Source organism: Pagrus major, chromosome 19, assembly GCF_040436345.1.
Source record: "Pagrus major chromosome 19, Pma_NU_1.0".
Taxonomy (NCBI): domain Eukaryota; kingdom Metazoa; phylum Chordata; class Actinopteri; order Spariformes; family Sparidae; genus Pagrus; species Pagrus major.
In genome coordinates this window covers 20888797-20908275 of record NC_133233.1, presented here as the reverse complement: position 1 = coordinate 20908275, position 19479 = coordinate 20888797, and the positions used below count along the sequence as shown (strand labels likewise).

At 40.0% G+C, this 19479-nt stretch overlaps 1 protein-coding gene across 1 annotated transcript in view; it reads left to right on the top strand.

Annotated features, from left to right (window-relative positions):
* Nucleotides 1-2858: 2858 nt before the first annotated feature.
* The window catches only part of plod2 (procollagen-lysine, 2-oxoglutarate 5-dioxygenase 2), a 38357-nt gene continuing 21736 nt past the window's right edge, over nt 2859-19479 (top strand). Inside the window, exons 1-3 of the mRNA XM_073488037.1 lie at nt 2859-3260; nt 17106-17197; nt 18217-18353. Coding sequence (XP_073344138.1) covers nt 3158-3260; nt 17106-17197; nt 18217-18353 — 332 coding nt within the window. The 5' untranslated portion in view covers nt 2859-3157. The remainder of the gene's footprint in view (nt 3261-17105; nt 17198-18216; nt 18354-19479) is intronic.

Here is a 19479-nt window from a genome sequence, read left to right as displayed (position 1 = left end):
CTGTGTTTTATTTGGCGCTGAAATGAACCAAAATGAAAAAGCCTGCTCAAGAGCACACCACCTGTGCTGTTAAAAGGTTCCACACAGTCTGTGCTCCCTTTTAAGGTTGATAAACATCTGTATTTAGCTGTACTTCCATGCGTGTCTCCCAGCTTCTGTATCTGCCCATTTTTGTGTAATTAAAGGTAATTTTCTCACCCACACCACATGCATCCCAAATTTAATTGTCAGTACCTCTGCCACCACGAGCACTTACAATGTGTCGCCTTTCTGCAAATCCTGACTCAGAACAGTAAAGGACTATCATGTTTCTCTACAGTATCTCCCATTCTCAATCACCAGCCTCTGATGGGATATTAAACCCCTTATATAACTTCTGTAGGGTCTAATCAAATCCAGAGGACATTTTAGTGACTATTCCAACTGTTTGGTGGGTGTTCCGACATGAGCCAGTGACTTGGAGTAAGACATAGCAAATTCCCTATTGCACGCTGCCAAGATCCTGCATGAGGTTCTGTACCACAAACACTTATATTTTCCAGCTGCAGAGAGTTCCCTCACCAGCCCACGGGGCAGAAATCCCTGTTTGTCACTGAGCCGTTTTATTGAAAATAATGTGATTGATAATTCAGTTTGAGTTTGTTCGAGTTTCACAGTAGCTTTTTAGGTTGACTGTGTTTCTATTTAAGAGATAGACAGCAGAACTCAAGGCGGTAATTTTCTCGTGACACACTAATTTCCATAAACATGCCTGCCCTGTGCTCACTACAGTGAAAAGAATGTCTGAAGTCCAAGTATGTTGGGTTTTCTGGCAGGGCTCTGCATTTTCAGGGTTTATCAGGGCCTCACTGGAAAAAAGTAATTTAGCACGTAATAAAGTTCGGTTTGTACTCCCTCTGCATTCAAAACTGGGAACCCGGTGATGTCATTGAGTAAAACAATCTGGGCACTGGCAGTCATTTCAATTGCAAGCCGTTTGCCAGACAGGAATGGTTTTTAGCCGGGGGGCACGTCTGTTGCTACTAATAAAAAATGAGAGACAAAATGAGACAAAGTGCTGGCTTCAAGGTCAGCTGAGAAACTACGAGACACACAGACAGACAGATACAATCCAAAGGTAAATGGAGGCTGGGATTTAATGTTTGGTTTCTGTTTTCCCCTTCACTTCTCCCTCGTGTGTGTATGTACATTGCTGTAGGGAATCAAGAGCAGCTCCAACATCTGCAACATCAGTTAACTGTATCATACACTCAACAGCTGGATGACGTCATGGAGTTATCTACTGTACTGTACAGGAAAGTGCTGGAAAGAAGAGCTGAAGTCATTAGTTGGATAATGATTAACATAAAGATACTTGGCAGAATTTTTTTTTAAAATTGATTAATTAGTTAATACATTTATCTTAAAAGCAAATTGATGATGTCATCTTGGCATTTTTTCACTATTTCTGACCTTTCAATGACCAAAAGATTAATAGATTAATGAAGGAAATACTCAGCTGCTGCGGCTCCAGTGGAAAATAACTGAGTACACATTATTACTCAAGTAATAATGTTTCACATCAGTATTTACATTTGATCCTTTAGCTTTGCTGAGTGTGGGAAGAAATAGTCAGATCCTTTACTTGAGTAAAAAAAAACTCAAACCGCACTGTAAAAATACTTAGGCTTAAGCTTCTTTAAATTAAAGGGGACTGTTAAACCTTGGTGGAGGTATAGTTTGCAGTAAATCATGTTTTAAAAGTGCATCATATTCTTTGTTTGTAATCTCCATTTGTAAAGTAACTATGTGTCATGAAATGGCAAGTAAAGCACAGATACGTATAATTTGTACAGAACAGTAAAGAACTTTAGACACTTAGATACATTCAGCGTATCTATGTTGCAATTCTTAGTGAAATGTTAACACACTACATGTCCCACATCTATACTGTGAAAAATATAATCATATAATCAATAATAATCACTAATAAATGGTAAATATAGTTAAACTTAATAGTTATTTCACTGTTAACAAACAATGAAATGCTTCATAAACCATGAGTAATTGTTTATTGTAAAGTTGCAACTGATGTTAATAATAATACTTTGTAAAAGGTTAATAAATACTGTGTAATTTGTCTATAAACAGTAATTGTTTGGCCATTATAAAGTTACAACTGGTGTTTTCTAAATCTTTACAATTGCTTATTAAATGGCTAATAAAGTGTTTCATTTTTCCCAACAGTAAAATAATCACTATAAATTAACAATTTATTAATGATGGTTATTATTAAGTGTTATCGTAATTTTTGTAGAAAACATGATGTAAAGTTATAACTTTATGTAGCTCCACCTCCACCAAATAAAACACCAAAATGCTGAATCTACATTCATGTATCCATAATATTGATGTAATATAGCCTACACATGGTACTTCTGATACTTTAAGTACATTTTTCTCTGTTCGACTTCTAAGAGATTAACAAAGTAGACTACATTTACATTGGTAGGTCTATTTCTACCTTAATTTAAGGATGTGAGTGCATTTTTATGTTATATAACCCCATGTACAGTAAAGGAAAAGTTCACTGGTGGTTGGATAGTCTGTGTGATCTGAGGGGGGAAAACTGATATCAAAATCCTTTTTGTTTGTCCTTTTACTCCACGTTTGATGCGGCTGAATGAGAAGTCTGTTATGGGCTGGGTGGAGAAGTGGAGCAGTGTTGGTCAGACAGGCGCTGGGCGCTGCAGGGGGAGGGGACCAGGGGGAGGGATATTCAGCAGTCGTGGTGGGGGGTTCAAATACAGCTGTGCTCGGTCACACTTTCACGCAGGACGTTCGTTCCTGTGTCAGGGGGTGTACACGGTCATCTTTCTCCTCCAGTGTTTCTCTTCACGGCTCTTCACTTCACTCCACTTCACTTCACCGGGGACTCAAGTGGCAGCTGTTGCAATTAAGGAACCGCGCCTGTTGCTCTCTAATTCCCTTGCCTTTGCACCACTTTCACCACCGTTCCCCTGGAGCAAAAGTCTCAAGAGCAGAGGATTTCTTTTTCCTCTTTATTGTTTTATTATCGCGAGAGAGAGCGCAGCCTGCATTAGGAAGGACCCCCTGATCCTGATCCTGGATCCTAACAGTCCAGCCGGTCACCGGGAGCGCGCACAATATAACAGCAATGGAGTACCTCAAGTTTTGTTTTGTGTTTTCATGCTGGCTGAAGTTTGCAAATTCTGTCTACTCTACTGAAACACCTCAGGCTCCTGCGCCTATTCCTAAAGGTGAGCAAAAAACCAAAACAAAACAAAAAACTTTCTCTCTTCTGTTCCCGAAATCCAATAAATACGCGAAGCTGCATCATATTTTATGGCTTTTGTCGAACTTTTTTTTTTAAGGTCTAGCTGCATCTCAGATCTGTCATATCTGTCAGGTGTCCAAACAGAAGAATATCTGTTTTTCTGGGATGAGATTACTGTACAAGAGGTGCAGCCGGCATGCCAGGGAAATCTGTCCAGCGCTACATACAGTATGTTGGAGCGTAAAATGACATGATGATAGCGCACCGAACAGGAGAAGCGTCTGCGGTTTCTCTTCACACTATCCGATTTTAATTCCATGTTGTATGTTGTTTTTACAGACACACACCAAACACACACACACTGTCAGGCCAGGCTGTAAAAAGTCAATGCTTTGGTGCTCTTAAGTTTGCATTAAAAACTTGGTTTTATAGATCAGCAAGTGCGAGAAATCCATTTTATTTAACAGCAAACAAGCAATTATGTTGCTTGAGACACAGAGAATCAGTTGTAAAGCTGTTATAATTGAAGACTCATGGGAGCACAGCCAAGATGTAGGCTGCAACCTGTTTGAGTGCTCAGCTGCTCAGACAACCTATATACTGTGCATGTATATGTTTATGAACCCCAGATGTGTCACAGTTTTATTGACTGGCTTGAAAGCCCTGCCCCTGTTAGCATGTCGCTGCGGCTAAATTGCTCCAAATTGCCCTAAAATCATTTCAGTTAAACACGGCTCCTTTCACACTCACAGGGCATCTTGTAAAAACCTGTAAACAACAACGTAAGTGGGTACATATGTTCTCTGTATACCACAGTGGTGTCACAAGCAGTGCGGGTTTATTTTTAAGATATGTCTGCTTCTTTTCTAATGATGCATGCTGATAGGAGAGGCAGTGCACCATCAGGGCACAACAGCTGCTTTCAGTCTCCACAGACTTGTTTTTGTCTTTCACACAGTAGCCACTTTAACTGTACGAGGGTTAAAATGTTTACGAGAGCCTCGTCAGTACACCTTGGATGGGTTATGCAGCTGCTTTGGACGCACACACTAAATCTACTAAATCTCTCATGAATGGAATTTGATTGGAGGTAAATCAGCAGTTGTAAATAAAAGGTTTCTTACTTTATGTGAGCGTGCAAACGTCATTTAATGGCTGATGTTAAAGACGCACGATGTAGTTTTTGGAAAGACATTTTAATCATTAAGTGATTTTTATGCATAAACAAACTAAACAAACAAAGTCTCTTTGTTTTCATGACTGAATAAACCAACTGACCGAAAAAAGGACAACACAATTTCATACTGTTTTACTTTGTTTATATGTGGCGGACCCTGCCAACTTTCTAGCTTCAAACAGTGTTCTGGGGGCCTTATTTTCCTTTATTCAGTTATGGACAAAATAAATATTTGAGTTTGTATAATTACCTCATTAACATTGCAAATATTAAAATTCTGAGTTTGAAGTTCTCTTCCAAAACTACATAGTGCCCCTTTAATATGTGATTGAATCATTGCATTTTAACTGGAACTGGAATTTAGACTTATTCACTCATTCTTGAACTACTAAAGACAGTTTTATGGACCAAACAAGGCACCGGAGATTACGTCTACAACCTCCATGAATACCCTTACCTTTTATGGTCAGATATTATAACACAAGCCGAACAGAGAAACTCAAGACCCAACACATTGTATTTTATTATATGCAAAAGTTGTAGCGCATTATGTTCTCTAGATTTTTCTCATTTTCTAATTCAAATAGCAACCAGGTGTTTTTGATTGGGTCATACTGTAGTGATAAAACATTGTTGTACACCAGTTATGAGCCTGTCTGGGTCGTTACATCAGAAAGACTTGTTTCACCTCATTTATGATGTGTTAAAAGCAACAAATATCAACTTGATGACTCATGTTTCCCTCCCCTCAACACTTTTCCTTTCGTTCCTGAAGAAAGCAGGACGTATTGTTTATTGTGAGCAAATAACAAATGCCTATATATTCTCTGTTAGAGCAAGGTCAGATGTAGCGTCAACCATCGCTTCAACAAGCAGCAGATGCGCAACTTCTTCAGTTATTTTAAACAGACTTTCCTGTAAGGGGGGCAAGATGCTGGTTGTCATAGCGACGTGGTTTAAAAAGCCAGAAATATAAAGGTTAAAGAAAAAAGGCTTCATTAACCGGTATTCGTGTTAAACGCCAGCTGTGCGAGTTGAGGTGTGGGGTGAGTGTTTTCTCATTTGGTGCAAAACAAATGCAGATATTTGTTGTAGCACAGGTGCGAATGGTGTGATTCAGCAGTGGAAAGGGATGGCAGAAGAAGCAGGAATGCAGACCTCTGCCCATTTCTCACCTATGCGCACCTGGCCGGCCACTGTGAACAGTGGACGTGGCTGTTGGTTTGTCGGTGTTTGGAAAGTTACAAAAATTGGGCGGCGTATACCCCCACTGTCAGGCCATCTGAAAGGAGCCTTTCACTTCCCTCTGACTGACTGTGTGAACAGCACTTCGGATAGAGTGTATACTGGATTTAACATGTAGTTCTTGTGGTGTGAGTCTGTGCGTGACTACTTTATCCAACTGCAAGCCAATCAAAGACTGAATAGTTTGCGACAACAGATAAATCCTCATTCAAATCATTTGTTTAAATGAATTTGACTAGATTTAGGAGGATCTATCACCAGAAATAGAATATAAGATTCACAATTATGTTTTTATTAGTGTTTAATTACCTGAAATTAAGAATTGTGTTTTTGTTGCCTTAGAACGAGCCCTTTATATCTACAGATGGACCAGCTCCTCTTCCCAGCAGTCCACTATGTTTCTTAGGAGGCCCAGGAAGGACAAACAAAACGGAGGCTCTGGGGCGCGCCTTTGTGTTTTACAGCCACCGTAGCTTCTTCTACACGCCTGAAGGGGGGGATCTGCAACCTCACTGCTCGATGCCACTTAATCCTGCACACTGGACCTTTAGGTTGCTAATCCAATCTGAATCCCACCCCCCTTAGTTACTCTTGCTAGGTTGGACAAGCTTGACAATAAGAACTATGGACAAAGATAAAAACATTTTAGGATTAATATAGTACTCTGTTTTTATTCAGGACTACAAACCACATGCTTGACCTTTAATACGTTAGCTAGCCAGGTAGCTTGCCACTTAGTTAGTGTTTTGCGAACATAATCTAACCTAAGATGTGACTAAATACAACATGATTTGATTTTGTTCAAAGTCAATCCCCTTATACTGATGTCACAATCTTCAAACAGGTCTTTGGTGATGGTGAGGTCTACCACACAGTCCAATCCACTCTCTACATGGGACAAAAGTTTGGGAGTGTGAAAGAAAAACGCACACCTCCCACACAGTCAGGGTGTAGTATTGGTTTTAAAGGTTCCCAAGGAACATCTTTTAACCATCTCGTTAGCTTGTTTTTCTTCTCAACATAGATGAACCTAGCAAATAGCACACACATGTTTAACAGGAAATGTGAAAGAAAAGAAAAATGCTCATCTGTTTTTGGGCCACAGAGCCAAAATGCTCAGGATTTAGGATTTCACAACATTGGTGTCCTGGTAAACACGTTTCAGAAAGCCAGTGTTTCTGTAGTGTTTTCAGAGATGTGCTGAACTTATTAACTTGGGAGTTTTGTATTCCCGTCAGTCACTAGTGCATATTACTTAAGCTAGTGTAAGTGTGTGTGGGCGTAGAGGACAATTACTCAGAATGATCCAATGGAATAGTCATCTTTAGATTAGATCTTTCCCAGACATCTCTGACGTGTCAGCAGGCAGAATTTTATAGAGAAGAAAAGGAAACTCCACCTAAAGTTGTCCATGCCTTGTATACTGTATAATAGCGCTCTCTATTGCCTTTAATTCCAGTCTAACAAACTAACAAACCCTGTTGGCAGGTCTAGCCTATAATCATGTCTTAGAACATTGTCACTATATCACCACAAGGTTGGTTCTATGCCTCGTTTTCAGCCAAATATGCGTTGTGTTGTCTGCTTTTTCGCTCCCCTTTCTCTTAGCTCAGTCTGAGGTGTTTTCTGCCAACTATCACAAAGATAAAAACAACAGAATAGCAAGCTGACAGTTCCCATGATGCAAAGCCTTCCTCTTAGGCAGGACTGAAAACAGACAACGTTTCAGCTGTGTTGTCAGGACTATGGCTACGGTACAAGTACCTATTGTTCTACCTAGCGAGTCATTTTAAATGATGAGTGTCTGAGAAATGAGCATCGGTTCATCTTTTGGCAAGAGATGTGTTGTCTGAAAGTTGATACAGCTGACAGGTCTACTGTCTGAATACCGTATTGTTCAAACCCACAGAACTTTTCTGTAGCATATGAGTGTAATATACTTTTTAAAAAGAGAGAAATGGCAACAAGTAAGTTTGGCCGTCGCAGTAAAAAAACAGCGTATAATTGTCAGAAGTTGGCAGGACCAGTAAACTTGCCTTTGGTTGAATCAACTAGAATAAATTCATACAGAAGAGAAAACAACAAAGGTATTTCCTTTTATTCAGAAGTTCTAGGTTGTTGTTTGAGGTTGATTAGGGTTTTCCTGTTGCAAAAGTACAGTCTTTATTTCTGGCTTTTTATGAGCTTGCGATTGCTAATCATTGAAGCCTGTTAAAACAAACCTGCAAGCTGAGAAGAACAGGCAGAGAAGCCAACGCATACACTCAGGGAGCAGCTCACTGCTTATCTTTTGCAATTTTCAATTCTTTTTCCAAGTAGAGAAACATTTGTGGTGTGGTGCATGTGGTTGAAATTAGATTAAAATGTTTGGCTCATATCCCTTTTCAACAAATACTAGCAAAATATAAAAGCTCAAATCATAAAATTGCGTCCTGTTTTTCATTTACAGTAATTTTAGCATACAAATTAATGCACTAACTGATTAAAGCATTCTTTTGAGCCTTAAATTGTTAACCTCTAAGTGCTGACTGAAAGTAGATGTGTGTTCATGTCAACCATGAAGGATCTAAAGCTCATCAGTGACCTCGGATTGTGGCCAACAGAGGAAATTTCTGTCCTAACTGTAATCATTCTCGCCTAACAACAGCTGAATTAGTTGTTTTCTTCCCTACATTCTAATTGTTTTTTGTAGGGTAAAACTAATGAGCTATTCCCGATTCAAAATGACGTCTGATGGGACTACAAAATTGTTTCCTGGCATAATGCTGGTGACATCATGCCACATCCTAAGGCTGAAGTTCCTGTGGTTAGACGCGTGTAATTGAAAGCACAGACCTTTTCTGCGGATGCCCTGCAACGCTCTTGTATTATGGATATGTTTTATCAATTATGGTGGCTCTGAAATGTCTCCAGTAAATTAACTCTTTTAGTTGTGGACAGCTAAAATAATGTCCAATTAACCGGCCTGTGAGCGTCAGGTTTTCAGGTCCCTTGGGTACCCACCTCTCAAATTTGGTGTCTACTGGTAATTACAAACACATGGAACAATCACCTAAGTAGTAACAGTGGTGTGAAATGTTTTAGGTGAAAAGGAATGTCAACACGTCTAGGGGCAACTGGCTTTTAGACATCAAAAGTGCTACTTCTCGGCCAAACCTGCTTGTAGTTCCATTAAATGTCTAATGCATTCTAAAGCTAAGTCTTTAAAAGTAATTGCAGGTCGATTAGCTTGCTTATTATGGTAGAGTTATGTATGTGAGGACTTGACAGTAAAAGAAATGCATTGGTCTTAAAAGACAAGATTAATGGATTTCTGTGTCCATTTATCCTCGTTATATGCATTCAGTCTCGCACAGAGTTTACAGATGTGTTCAAGAAGTCTTTGACATTAAGCTGCCTGTATGCTTTATCAGAACTGCTTGTTGGATTGTCAGACAGCTTCAGGAACCACCGTCAGATTGGAGGGGGCTGTGTCCGATTCTCCGTTTCTGTAACTTTCCACTTCCCGCAGTGATTTCGCCGGCTGTGCGTATGTGACAAAGGAGCCAGGGTTTGAACTTCTTCGTCTAGCTCTCTTTTCCTAATTCGTTACTCAGCTATTTCTGTGCCTTCTCATGTGCACAGCCGAGTGAAACACTATGAATGCCTTCCAGGAGAGAGAGACTGTCTGAAAATGTGCGTCATTGTCCCCGTATTTAAACTCTACGATGGCAGGCTTTTCACACCGCCTTCAAGTGTGGCCGTTTGGAAAAGTTATGAACACTTTTGGTTTCCAATATGGTTGAACAAAAACCCAGAATAACCCAGCCCTGAGACTTGAAAGCTGCTGTAAGTGTCATTTTCTAATTAAAATCAATGTTAAATAGGTCTGTATTAAAACAGTAATCACTGTCATAGACTGTTTGGTCAGTAACCCATGTCACCCAGAGAAAAGAAAGAATAAGACTTCTGGTATCCCTGTCCACTTCATCCAAGGGTTAGATACGACTGTACAATATGTGCTCACCACCAAACAGAAGACCGACGCAGTTCGTGACTAGCTGCTGAACAAAAGCAGGGCAGCTAAAGAACCAGAAATGTCTCTAAGGTGTTGAAAGTTGCACCATCGCTGCCATATCAATTTAAAAACTCTCCATATCAACTTAGTAGCTGATGATGTGTGTGTCAATATCAGAATCACTTACTGGAAGTTCTGAACTACTCCACAGTAATGAGCTCCAGAGATCAGTAGTCATGTCTTATCTTACTGCTGGATTAAATGCACGTTTGCACTGATGGTCAGATTAACACCTTCCTGGTTCCAGCTGTGACAAGATATTCCAATAGCAGCACCATATGAATGTGATAAGGTCTGCTTCCAGGTAAAGGAACATTTTTTGGATGATTTTGATTCATAACCTGAAGAATAAGTAGTGCAAGAGTTACAGTAACCTTTACAGCATACAAGAACACGATTTTTGCCCTTTTATCTTTTGCAAAATGGCACTGAGGAATGTTAAGCATGTTATGGTCCCTCTGGACAGAGATAAGCTTTGTTTCTGCTCTGACTCAGCCTGTCAGTATCCAACATTTGGATTGTGAGTGTGTCTTTGTGCTTGTCTTCTCTTTGCTGGGGTGAAAAATAAGGCCACTGACATATTTGCCTTTTCATTTCTCTGCTTAGGTATTGCTTTTCATTTACTTGGGACTTGGTGACAGATCCGTCTTCACCTAGGTGTAAAAACTACTTCAGCACATCATGTTTGGACCCTGAAAACATAGCAAAAATGTTGATTTTGCCAACCGCGCATAACATACCAACATAATACTGTAGAAATTTCCGATGAATTTTCTTATTATTCATCCTGGCTCAAAATCTTGCCTCAACACTCCCTTTCAGAGGAAGCTGCTGTCAGGATGCTGCCTTGAGTAATGCAGGGAGAAGTTTCAGCTGTGCATCTGCTAAAATTATGGCACAGCTCCAAGGCCAAGGCCCGTCCATGTAAAGTTAAGGCCTGGGAGTGTGTTACAATCAGCACTTTTAACATTTCCTACCACTCGTCTTCTACCCTGAAGTTAAATTTTAATTTCATGTGATGAGGGCCGTCTTTTCAGGATTGCGGTCATCCTCAGGCAGATCTCCAGGTTCACGAAGGGCACATTGGGTTACATGAAAGTCTGAATATAGCCTTATTTGGTTAAAAGCAACCATTTTTATTTTCCCCCCAGCTCAGCATATCTTGGACTGCACAAAATGGCCAAAAAAAACATTGTAATTGCAATATGACTCACAATTGGGAATGATAAAAACTGGAGAAGAACATTTGTAGTCCAGAGCATCTCTGCAGCACTACAGTACATCATTTTAATGGGGGGGTTTTGTCACAAATTTGACCTTTTCTTGTCATTTGGATATTGCACTCTAACATATTGCGATTTAGATTATGTCATGATTAATTATGCAGACCTGATGTAACAGTTTCTGGCTTCACCTGGAGATTAAGGGCAGGATCAGTCAAATAGGAAGGACAAAAGAACGTGGGCTATTAACTGAACTGCTTGCACTTTCCTTTGCCCTTTCACTTTCCAGATAATTTTGGAGAGCTGTTAGGTGAATGTTGGTGGTTTATTTACTTGGATTACCAAAATAGAAAGAACAGGGTTTTGTGTTCACTGGCCAAGACCGTCTCATCAAAGTGGAAAGATCCTGTTTTCCTTATATTCAAGGCCAGGGCTCATTCCCATGATACCTCTTTCCGTTCTGCAAGAAATGCTTACTTAAGCTTAGCCCCAGCCAGTGAGTCAGAACTTTTGCTCACTGAAGTGTGAAAGTTTACCTAGACGGCTGAACCCCATGTGGTACAGAGAAAGAGTGAGAGGGAAAAGCCGCTTGGCCTCCATGCCTTACTTGGAGAAGAGTTACAGCAGCACTGTATGAGCTAAAGTACGTTCCTATCCTCCTGTGGGCTGTTCTTACAGAACTTACATGAGAGTGTGCTGTGTTTACTCTGAGCAGACACTCATCTCCCCAAATCGCAGTTGTCTAAAAAAACTCTTCTTTTGAGTGTTGCCAACTGTCTCTCGGTTCTTCCTCATTATTAGTGTGATTATGGTGTTTATATAGAAAACAACATCAAACGACTGGACAGTTGGCCCTGGACTCAGTATTGTAGTTGGATTGAAAGGTAGATTTGTGCCTCTGTTGTCTGTAAACAATCATTTTTTCTCTCCTCAGGGACCAATTTGAACAATGAGGCAATATCTGACAAGCTTACTGGCAGAAAATAATATTTGGTCTGAGTGTTGCATGAAAATGGCAAATACACAGATTGGTCTGGAGACTTCCGGCACTATTTCTTAATTATAAGCACAGATAAATCAATTGAGACATTTTGGATGGACCAGAGTGATTGAATTATTTATGTTTGTAGTTTTGAGCTAAAAGCAAAGCACTATCCAGCACAGTCATGTAACCATGAGCCAAATCAGTAAGAAAATGCCCATATTCCTTAATATAACAGAGGAAATGCACACAATAGCATAGCTCTTAGCTGGCCTGGTTCAAAGTAGTCCCTTGGAATAATTTTGCAAATGGTATGAGCCTGTTCTGATAATATTTTAAATATGCAGGTTCAAAATGTAATAAGTGAGAAGAGTAATACACAGGTTGTTCACCTCAGATGTTACTTTTAAATAATAAGTGGCTGCTGATCATATAGCCTAAAACAGACTCATTCATTGGGATGTCATGCCTCCAAAAATAATCACTTCTGGGTAGACAACTGGCAGTTTAATTGCATTGCAGAAATATATGAAATCAGGCAGCAGAGAAAAACAGCGTGTAGGGCTAGAATATTTTACACATGACTCTGTGAATTAAGGGTTTTATCGATAAAACCAGAGTTGGTGATTGCTCAACCTGTGGAAAGACTAACCAAGACAGTTTTGGTAAATTTATTTTGTTTTATGATGAGCTAACGAGGCAATTAAGCTAGTCTTAGTTCGGTGAAAGAGAGGAACTTGAATTCACAAGGTGTACAGTTGTATTTTTCTTTTAATCAGGAAAAAAGCTGTAAGAATATTTGTAGTTTATTTTGTTTACTCCCCGCCCCCTGTGCATCCACACACACTTGTGTAAATGTATCCGCAAACACTGTTTGTCGGCCTGTTTTTAACATGTTGCTTCTGAAAAGATATTTCTTAGGTGTGCAAAAGGACATGATATAAGACCAGGGTTACTTTTATTGATGGTGACTAGGGTCTTCGGGGAAGGAAACACAACAAGACAACACAAGCTCTGCGGCACTTTAAAATCTGCTACTTTTCTGTATAAAAATGGTAAATCAGCATTTTAAGAGTGCAAGGTCGGCCACTTTAAGCTAGTGATTCATAGTTGGATGTACAATTTAACAATGAAGGCAAATCATAATTCTCTCCTCTGCAATTTGTGTTTTATTTGGAGACAATATCATATTATCCAGCTAAGGTTTCCAGCCATGGTTCACATGAGGCCACTCTGAATCCTAAGGGATTTTTTTTCCCACCGGGAATTATGTATGGAAAAGCCATGAGAGAAACTTGCCGATGTGTTTGAACAACATTTTTAATGTAGGACATAAAAGTGTCTATCTCATCTCATTTAAATCAAAGGTGGTTTGCATCCCCGGGCTGTACTTAACTGGGAGCTTGCTTGTTGGGATCCACTCATGTGGCCCGCATGTTTACGACGAGGGGAAAGTTTGTGGTTCTATAAGGTCAGGGAGAAGTCACGAGGGGTTAATGGGTGTAAGGTGTCAGCCTATTCCTTCCCGATGGGAAGTGTATCCTTAACATTACAGGCAAGTCAGTGGTTTTGAATTTAGTAGTTTAGTGTTAAGGTAACTGACATAAATAAGTTAAGCTTACTGAATAAAAGCAGGGTTCACAACAAGTGGCACCCTTGGCTTTACTTGCCCAAATACGAACTAAGCTACTGGTGATAAATTTCCGATTTATGGGAGCAGAAAAATGTATTAGAATGATTGCAAATACAAAACATATGTCCTGGCTGTAATCTCAACATTCTGAAACAGAGAATTTCCATGTAGGTTTCAAAATGTTGGCAAGAAATCCCTGCAGAAAATAGTTAAGGCAGCAGTACGTGGTCGGAACCGCTTGTCCGATGGTTGAATAACTTTGGAAACCATAAGATTTGCTTCACACAGCAAAAAAGGAGGAAAAAGTGTATAGTTTAATTCACTCAACATCTTTTATCCAAAGGAGTAGGCCTCAATGCATAAATTTAGCATACATAATTGCCTGACCTCGGCTTCAACCTTGCCACTGTGAGTCGAGACTGATAGGAAGCATGTAAACCTCACCCTGTAGCCATTAAAATCACTTGTTTTACAGAGCTGCATGGAACATGTGTTTCCCAAATGTGGTAGACACCCCCCCAAGCCAAGTACACGAACAGGGACACACCTGTGGCCCATAACAGGCATCTCTTCCCTCTGTTAAAACTCACTTTGTTCTGAATCTGCTCAGTTCTTTGCTATATTTCATCTGATGCTGTCAGGTTAGAGGCAGAGAGGGAATTATTTCCAACGCTGTAACAGAGCCTCTGTGTCAGAGGAGTACTGGAATGGCTATTAGAGCGATGACAGGGCCAAAGGCGAGACAGGGATGAGAGAATGGCTAAGTCACAGTGACAGGAAATGGATGGAAAAGAGCTGCAAGGAGGCTGCTTGTAAATGTACTTTATAGGATGAGTGGGGGCAGGTAATTTTGATTTTGCAGTCAAATAATGATTCAGAATCATACCTAGGCTTTTATATGGTCTCGGGGTTTGTATATACCCCTTTCAAACTGGACAAAAACCCATTATCATCTGGTTTTTGGCTTTAATGTGAATGGATCCAATCAGCATTCACTCCAGCTCTGTTGGAAACAACACCCAGGTGGACATGTTTCTCCCCTTGCTAGATATGATGTTATGATGATGACTGAAGTTAAGGTTGCACGCTATTTAATACTTTTCCATCTGTCTCTGTTCAAGCAGCACTTAAACATTGTTCAGTCGGCGCTGAGTTTGAAAGAGAGACTGAAGTAAAAGATATAGGAGATTTACACCGATCAGCCAAGACATTAAAACCACTGACAGGTGAAGTGGATATCACTTGATCATCTCGTTACGATCAAATGTTCTGCTGGGAAACCTTCAGGTCCTGGCATTCATGTGGAAGCCACTTTACATGCACCACCCACTCGTGGAAACAGCACTCCCCAATGGCTGGACAATACGCCCTGCCACACTGTAAAAACTGCTCAGGAACGGTCCAAGGCGTGGAACTGGCCTCCATATTCCCCAGATCCCAATCCAATCGAGCATCCGTGGGATGCACCGAAACAAGTCTGATTCATGGAGGCCCCAACGTTGATCGGATTTGGCTCTGACCCATTGAGGCATGGACACACAGGCCCTCAGAGGGTATCCTGTGGTGTTTGGCACCAGGGCATTGGCAGTGGATCCTTTGAGTCCTGTGGGTTACGAGGGCCTCCGTGGATTAGACTTGTTACGGTACATCTGATGGATGTTCAATTGGATTGGGATCTGGGGAATTTAGAGGCCAGGTTGATGCCTTGAGCGCTTTGTCATACTTTGGGCCATTCCTGAGCAGTTATTGCAGTGCGGCAGGATATGCATTGTCTTGCTGCCATCGATGAGTTCAGTTGCCATGAGGAGATGTACTTGGTCTGCAACAGTGTTTGGATGGTTGATTTGTCTCAAGCATCCACATGAATGGCAGAACCCAAGGTTTCCCAGCAGATCAATGCATTGTAACAAGATGATCATTTGACTGTTCACCTGTCAGTGGTTTCAAAGTTGTGTTTATGTGGTGTATATATATATATATATATTTACATTGTCAGTGACTTCCATATCACTACACAAACCTTGCCAGCTCCCTGATTGGTACTGTGAATGTGCAACTCTCAACAGAGAAGAGAAAGAAGCGAGATGTCTCACTCCTTGGCGACTTCCATTATCAACTCCAGAAATAATAATGAACCGATGTGTCTAATTTAGAATATTACTTATGTCTTCTGGATGTAGTCTGATCAGGTATATGATCTTCTGCTTTCTACTGTTACCTGTTTTTCTGTAATGTTCCTGATGACGAACTTGACACACAAGAAAAAATACACAGAAAAGCAAACTTGTCTCCTGGCAATGGGAAAGGAGTCAATCACCTATTTTTGTTTGCTTCCGTTGCTATCACAAATTTTGTGTTTCATGGCAACCACAATGGGTTTGTAAGACCACTTTATTGGGGCAGGTTGACGTCACTTACCAGCTTGAATGTGAGATGTGTGCATGGTGAGATTTGGTCAACAACACAAATAATCAAATCCAGGCTAATAGAAAATTGCTACACAAGATGAAACAATTAAGATGTGTTAATCTCTGTATTCCAAAGCTCTTAAACTAACTATTCTGGGCGGAGTGCACTTCATATGTTCTCTTCCACACTTTCAATCCTACTTGCCAATGCCTAATAAATAATTTACAGGGGTTTAGCAGAACATAGTGCTGTATATTAAAAAGAAGGCAGACTGGCTCTCCAAACATGAAAAGCAGGATTAGTATTCAAGTGGTCTTATAAAACCATATTAAAGTGTCATTAACTTTTTGTTGGCCTGTCTCCCTACTGGCACAGAACAACATTTTGCACATTTTGAAATGATCTTTTTGGAGGCTGGAAATGAATGAGCGCTGACCCTTAATGCAATAATAGAGTTTGATGAACCAGATCAGGGGTACTTCCTTCCTTGCCTCACAATCACAGATTCCATTCTTTCTAATCACAGCCACCCCCAGTTGGTTTTACAAAACATAATAGAACAAGTGAAAACTGGCTTTGTGGGTTTAGTCTGCCTCTCTCTATCTTCTCATGAGGCTATGGTGCTAATTTGTATCTGGTTTAACCCTTCCTTAAACCTCAAACTTCAGCACTCACAGCCACTGGAAATGTCCTGGAGGTTTGTGGGAGTTCTTCTAACCAAAGACGAAAGAAATTATTGAGTCCACATGTAAAAATATGTTTCTGTTTTTAAATCAAATCAAAAGTACAGTAGATGTTACTAATATAAGATGTAGGTTTAGACTGCTAACCCAAATTGTTGCCAGTTTGTTGACATAGGTTTGAGGTTTACATGAAACTTCACGGAAGTGGGAATCTCAATGCTTATAAATAAACATCAAATAGCATACATATTTCTGTGGAAATGTAACATAAAGCTAGAAATTTACAACTGGAAACTTTTCAATTTTAAGCTACAAGAGTATATTCCCCACAATCCTATAATTTGGTAGCCAACAAAACACTTGATGACTTTATAAGTCACATGTTAAGTTGTGTAAATGTGTTTTTCTTTGTTTTTCAGAAAAATTGCTCGTCCTAACTGTTGCGACTGAGGAAACAGATGGCTTCCTTCGCTTTATGAAGTCTGCAAGTTATTTCAACTACACTGTGAAGGTAGGACTGTCTTCTCATTTTTTAAATGATTTTAAAATTGTGCAGTTTGTCCCAGTTAATGATGCTACGCACACAAACACACACCGAGCCAAATGTTTTAAGCACACACTTGATTGATTAGGCCTGTTACAGGAAACAATGAAGTGCAGCAAGCTGGGAAAACATCCATCTTATACTCCTAAACGTGGGTCCAGAATTCCCCTCTGTGGTTGAAGCCAGCAGTAAAAGAAAATATAGCTTTTTTTGGGGGGTTTCAGCTCAAAGTATGTGCACCTCAAGCACTTGCGAGGTCCTCTGCCTGCTGAACACTTACAGACAGAAGCTACTTCGCTAGGTTGCTAAGATGATTCTTGTGAAGGATCTTTCTTAATTAGTTAACGTTGTCAATCTCCTGTTATTCTTTGCTGGGTTATACTGTTCAAGCTTGATGTGCATCCAGTTCTTTTAAGCAAACCCAAGTGAAACTACATTAGTCAACAGAGAATAACAGGGAACTCACAATTTGACTGTAACTCAGCTGTTAACTCAGTACTGCAGCCAATCTGGTCTATGTGGATTTTTAGTATGAGGCTCCCTTAAGGCTCACAAGCATATCTACATCTCAATCTTCAGCTGTGTGCTTTTTTCATTCTCAGTGAGATTATGTGGTATTCTGGCTGCACTTATACACAGGAGTCTATAAAATATGCCATTCTAGCTACCACTGGAAAATCTGCCAATGGGGTAGCATACTTGCCCCCTTTTTATTGCACTTTTTCCAAAGTGTAATTTTCTTGGACCCATCTTACTCTGCCCTATTTTTGAAACATTCTTCAGAATTGTAAGACAACTGAGAACTTTCCTCCCACTGGCAGAATTCCTAACTAAGGAATGAAGACATTACATAAAATGAGTGACATAAAAATCAGTGTAGATGGATAATTTTTTAAACTGCTGCCAGGCTTGCCCTCTGGTGAAATTTGGTGACAAGCCAGTTCTTGTCTGGCTCTACAACTTGTCCTCTGTGTGCTCTGTCTCAGGTGTTGGGAATGGGAGAAGCATGGAAGGGTGGCGATGTGGGTCGGTCTATCGGCGGAGGGCAAAAAGTCAGACTACTGAAGGAGGCCATGGAGGCTCTGGCTGACCAGGAGGATCTTGTTGTCCTTTCCGTGGATAGGTAAGATACTCTATTGTTTTATTAAGTTTTCCATGACAGTATTATTGGACTATTTTCATGGTAACCTCAGAACAAGGCGAGCTTTCTTTGGTTGTCTGACTTCTCTTAATAATTCAGATATATATTGTGTGTGTGACTGACTGGTAGCAGTGAGTCAGTGATCTCCTGCTCCTGCCTCCTTCCCTGAAAGAGGGAAAATAAAAGCCATCAGATGAATTGCTTGAAAAAAGTGCTTCCATATGTTTATATGTTTTATATAATCAAGACGAAGACCAAAAACTGTTATTCATTTTTTCTTTGCTCACTTATGTGTGTCTTGCTTTTTTTTTTTTAGAGGCTCTGTTTTATTGAGCTTTGTTCTGATTTAGCTTGGATTCTAAATATAAGACATTTCCTTGACAAGAAAGGGATGCAAAACACCTTTTATTGCTGTGTAGATCTATGAATTAAAAATTAAACTCATTTTCACAATCACAGACTGTAATAATTGCTTTCAAAGCGATGCTTCCTCAGTGAGAGCTGTTTCAGAGCATTTATGTAGCACTTAACCGCCCTCTACTCATTCATGTAAAGGCATTATTATAGAGCACATTCAAATATATGAGGGGCGTAATTTTCACTTGCAGGTAGCTGAATTATGAGTTTTCAAAGCCAATGGAAAGTTTTCCTGAGATAATGTGTGCGGTTTAGAATAATAACAGCTTTGCAGGCCATATTTCCTTAAATAGAGCTGAAGATGATGATACTTACTGTACCTTGTCACATGAATAATGTTAGCTATAATTGCTGTGCAAAGTTGTCACACCCTTGAAACAGGTAATTGGAGTAGTTTTTTTTCTTCTTTACAGCGTAGTGTGAGAAACTGCATCTGCATTTCACAGATGATTATGAGATTTTCAAATACATTTTGAAGTCTATAATCCTGCTGGACCACCTTGGCAGTTTCGACACTGTCTGCTTCTTATGCAGTCACAGTTTTGTCCTATATGTTATTCACTGACTGAAATATAGGTGACATTGAAATTCATTCATGGGTGTTGTAAAGCTTTTGAGCGTGGGCTGAATTCCCCAAGTGAAAAGAAAATGATTGCATGCAATCTTAAAAGCCATACACATTAAATGGAGA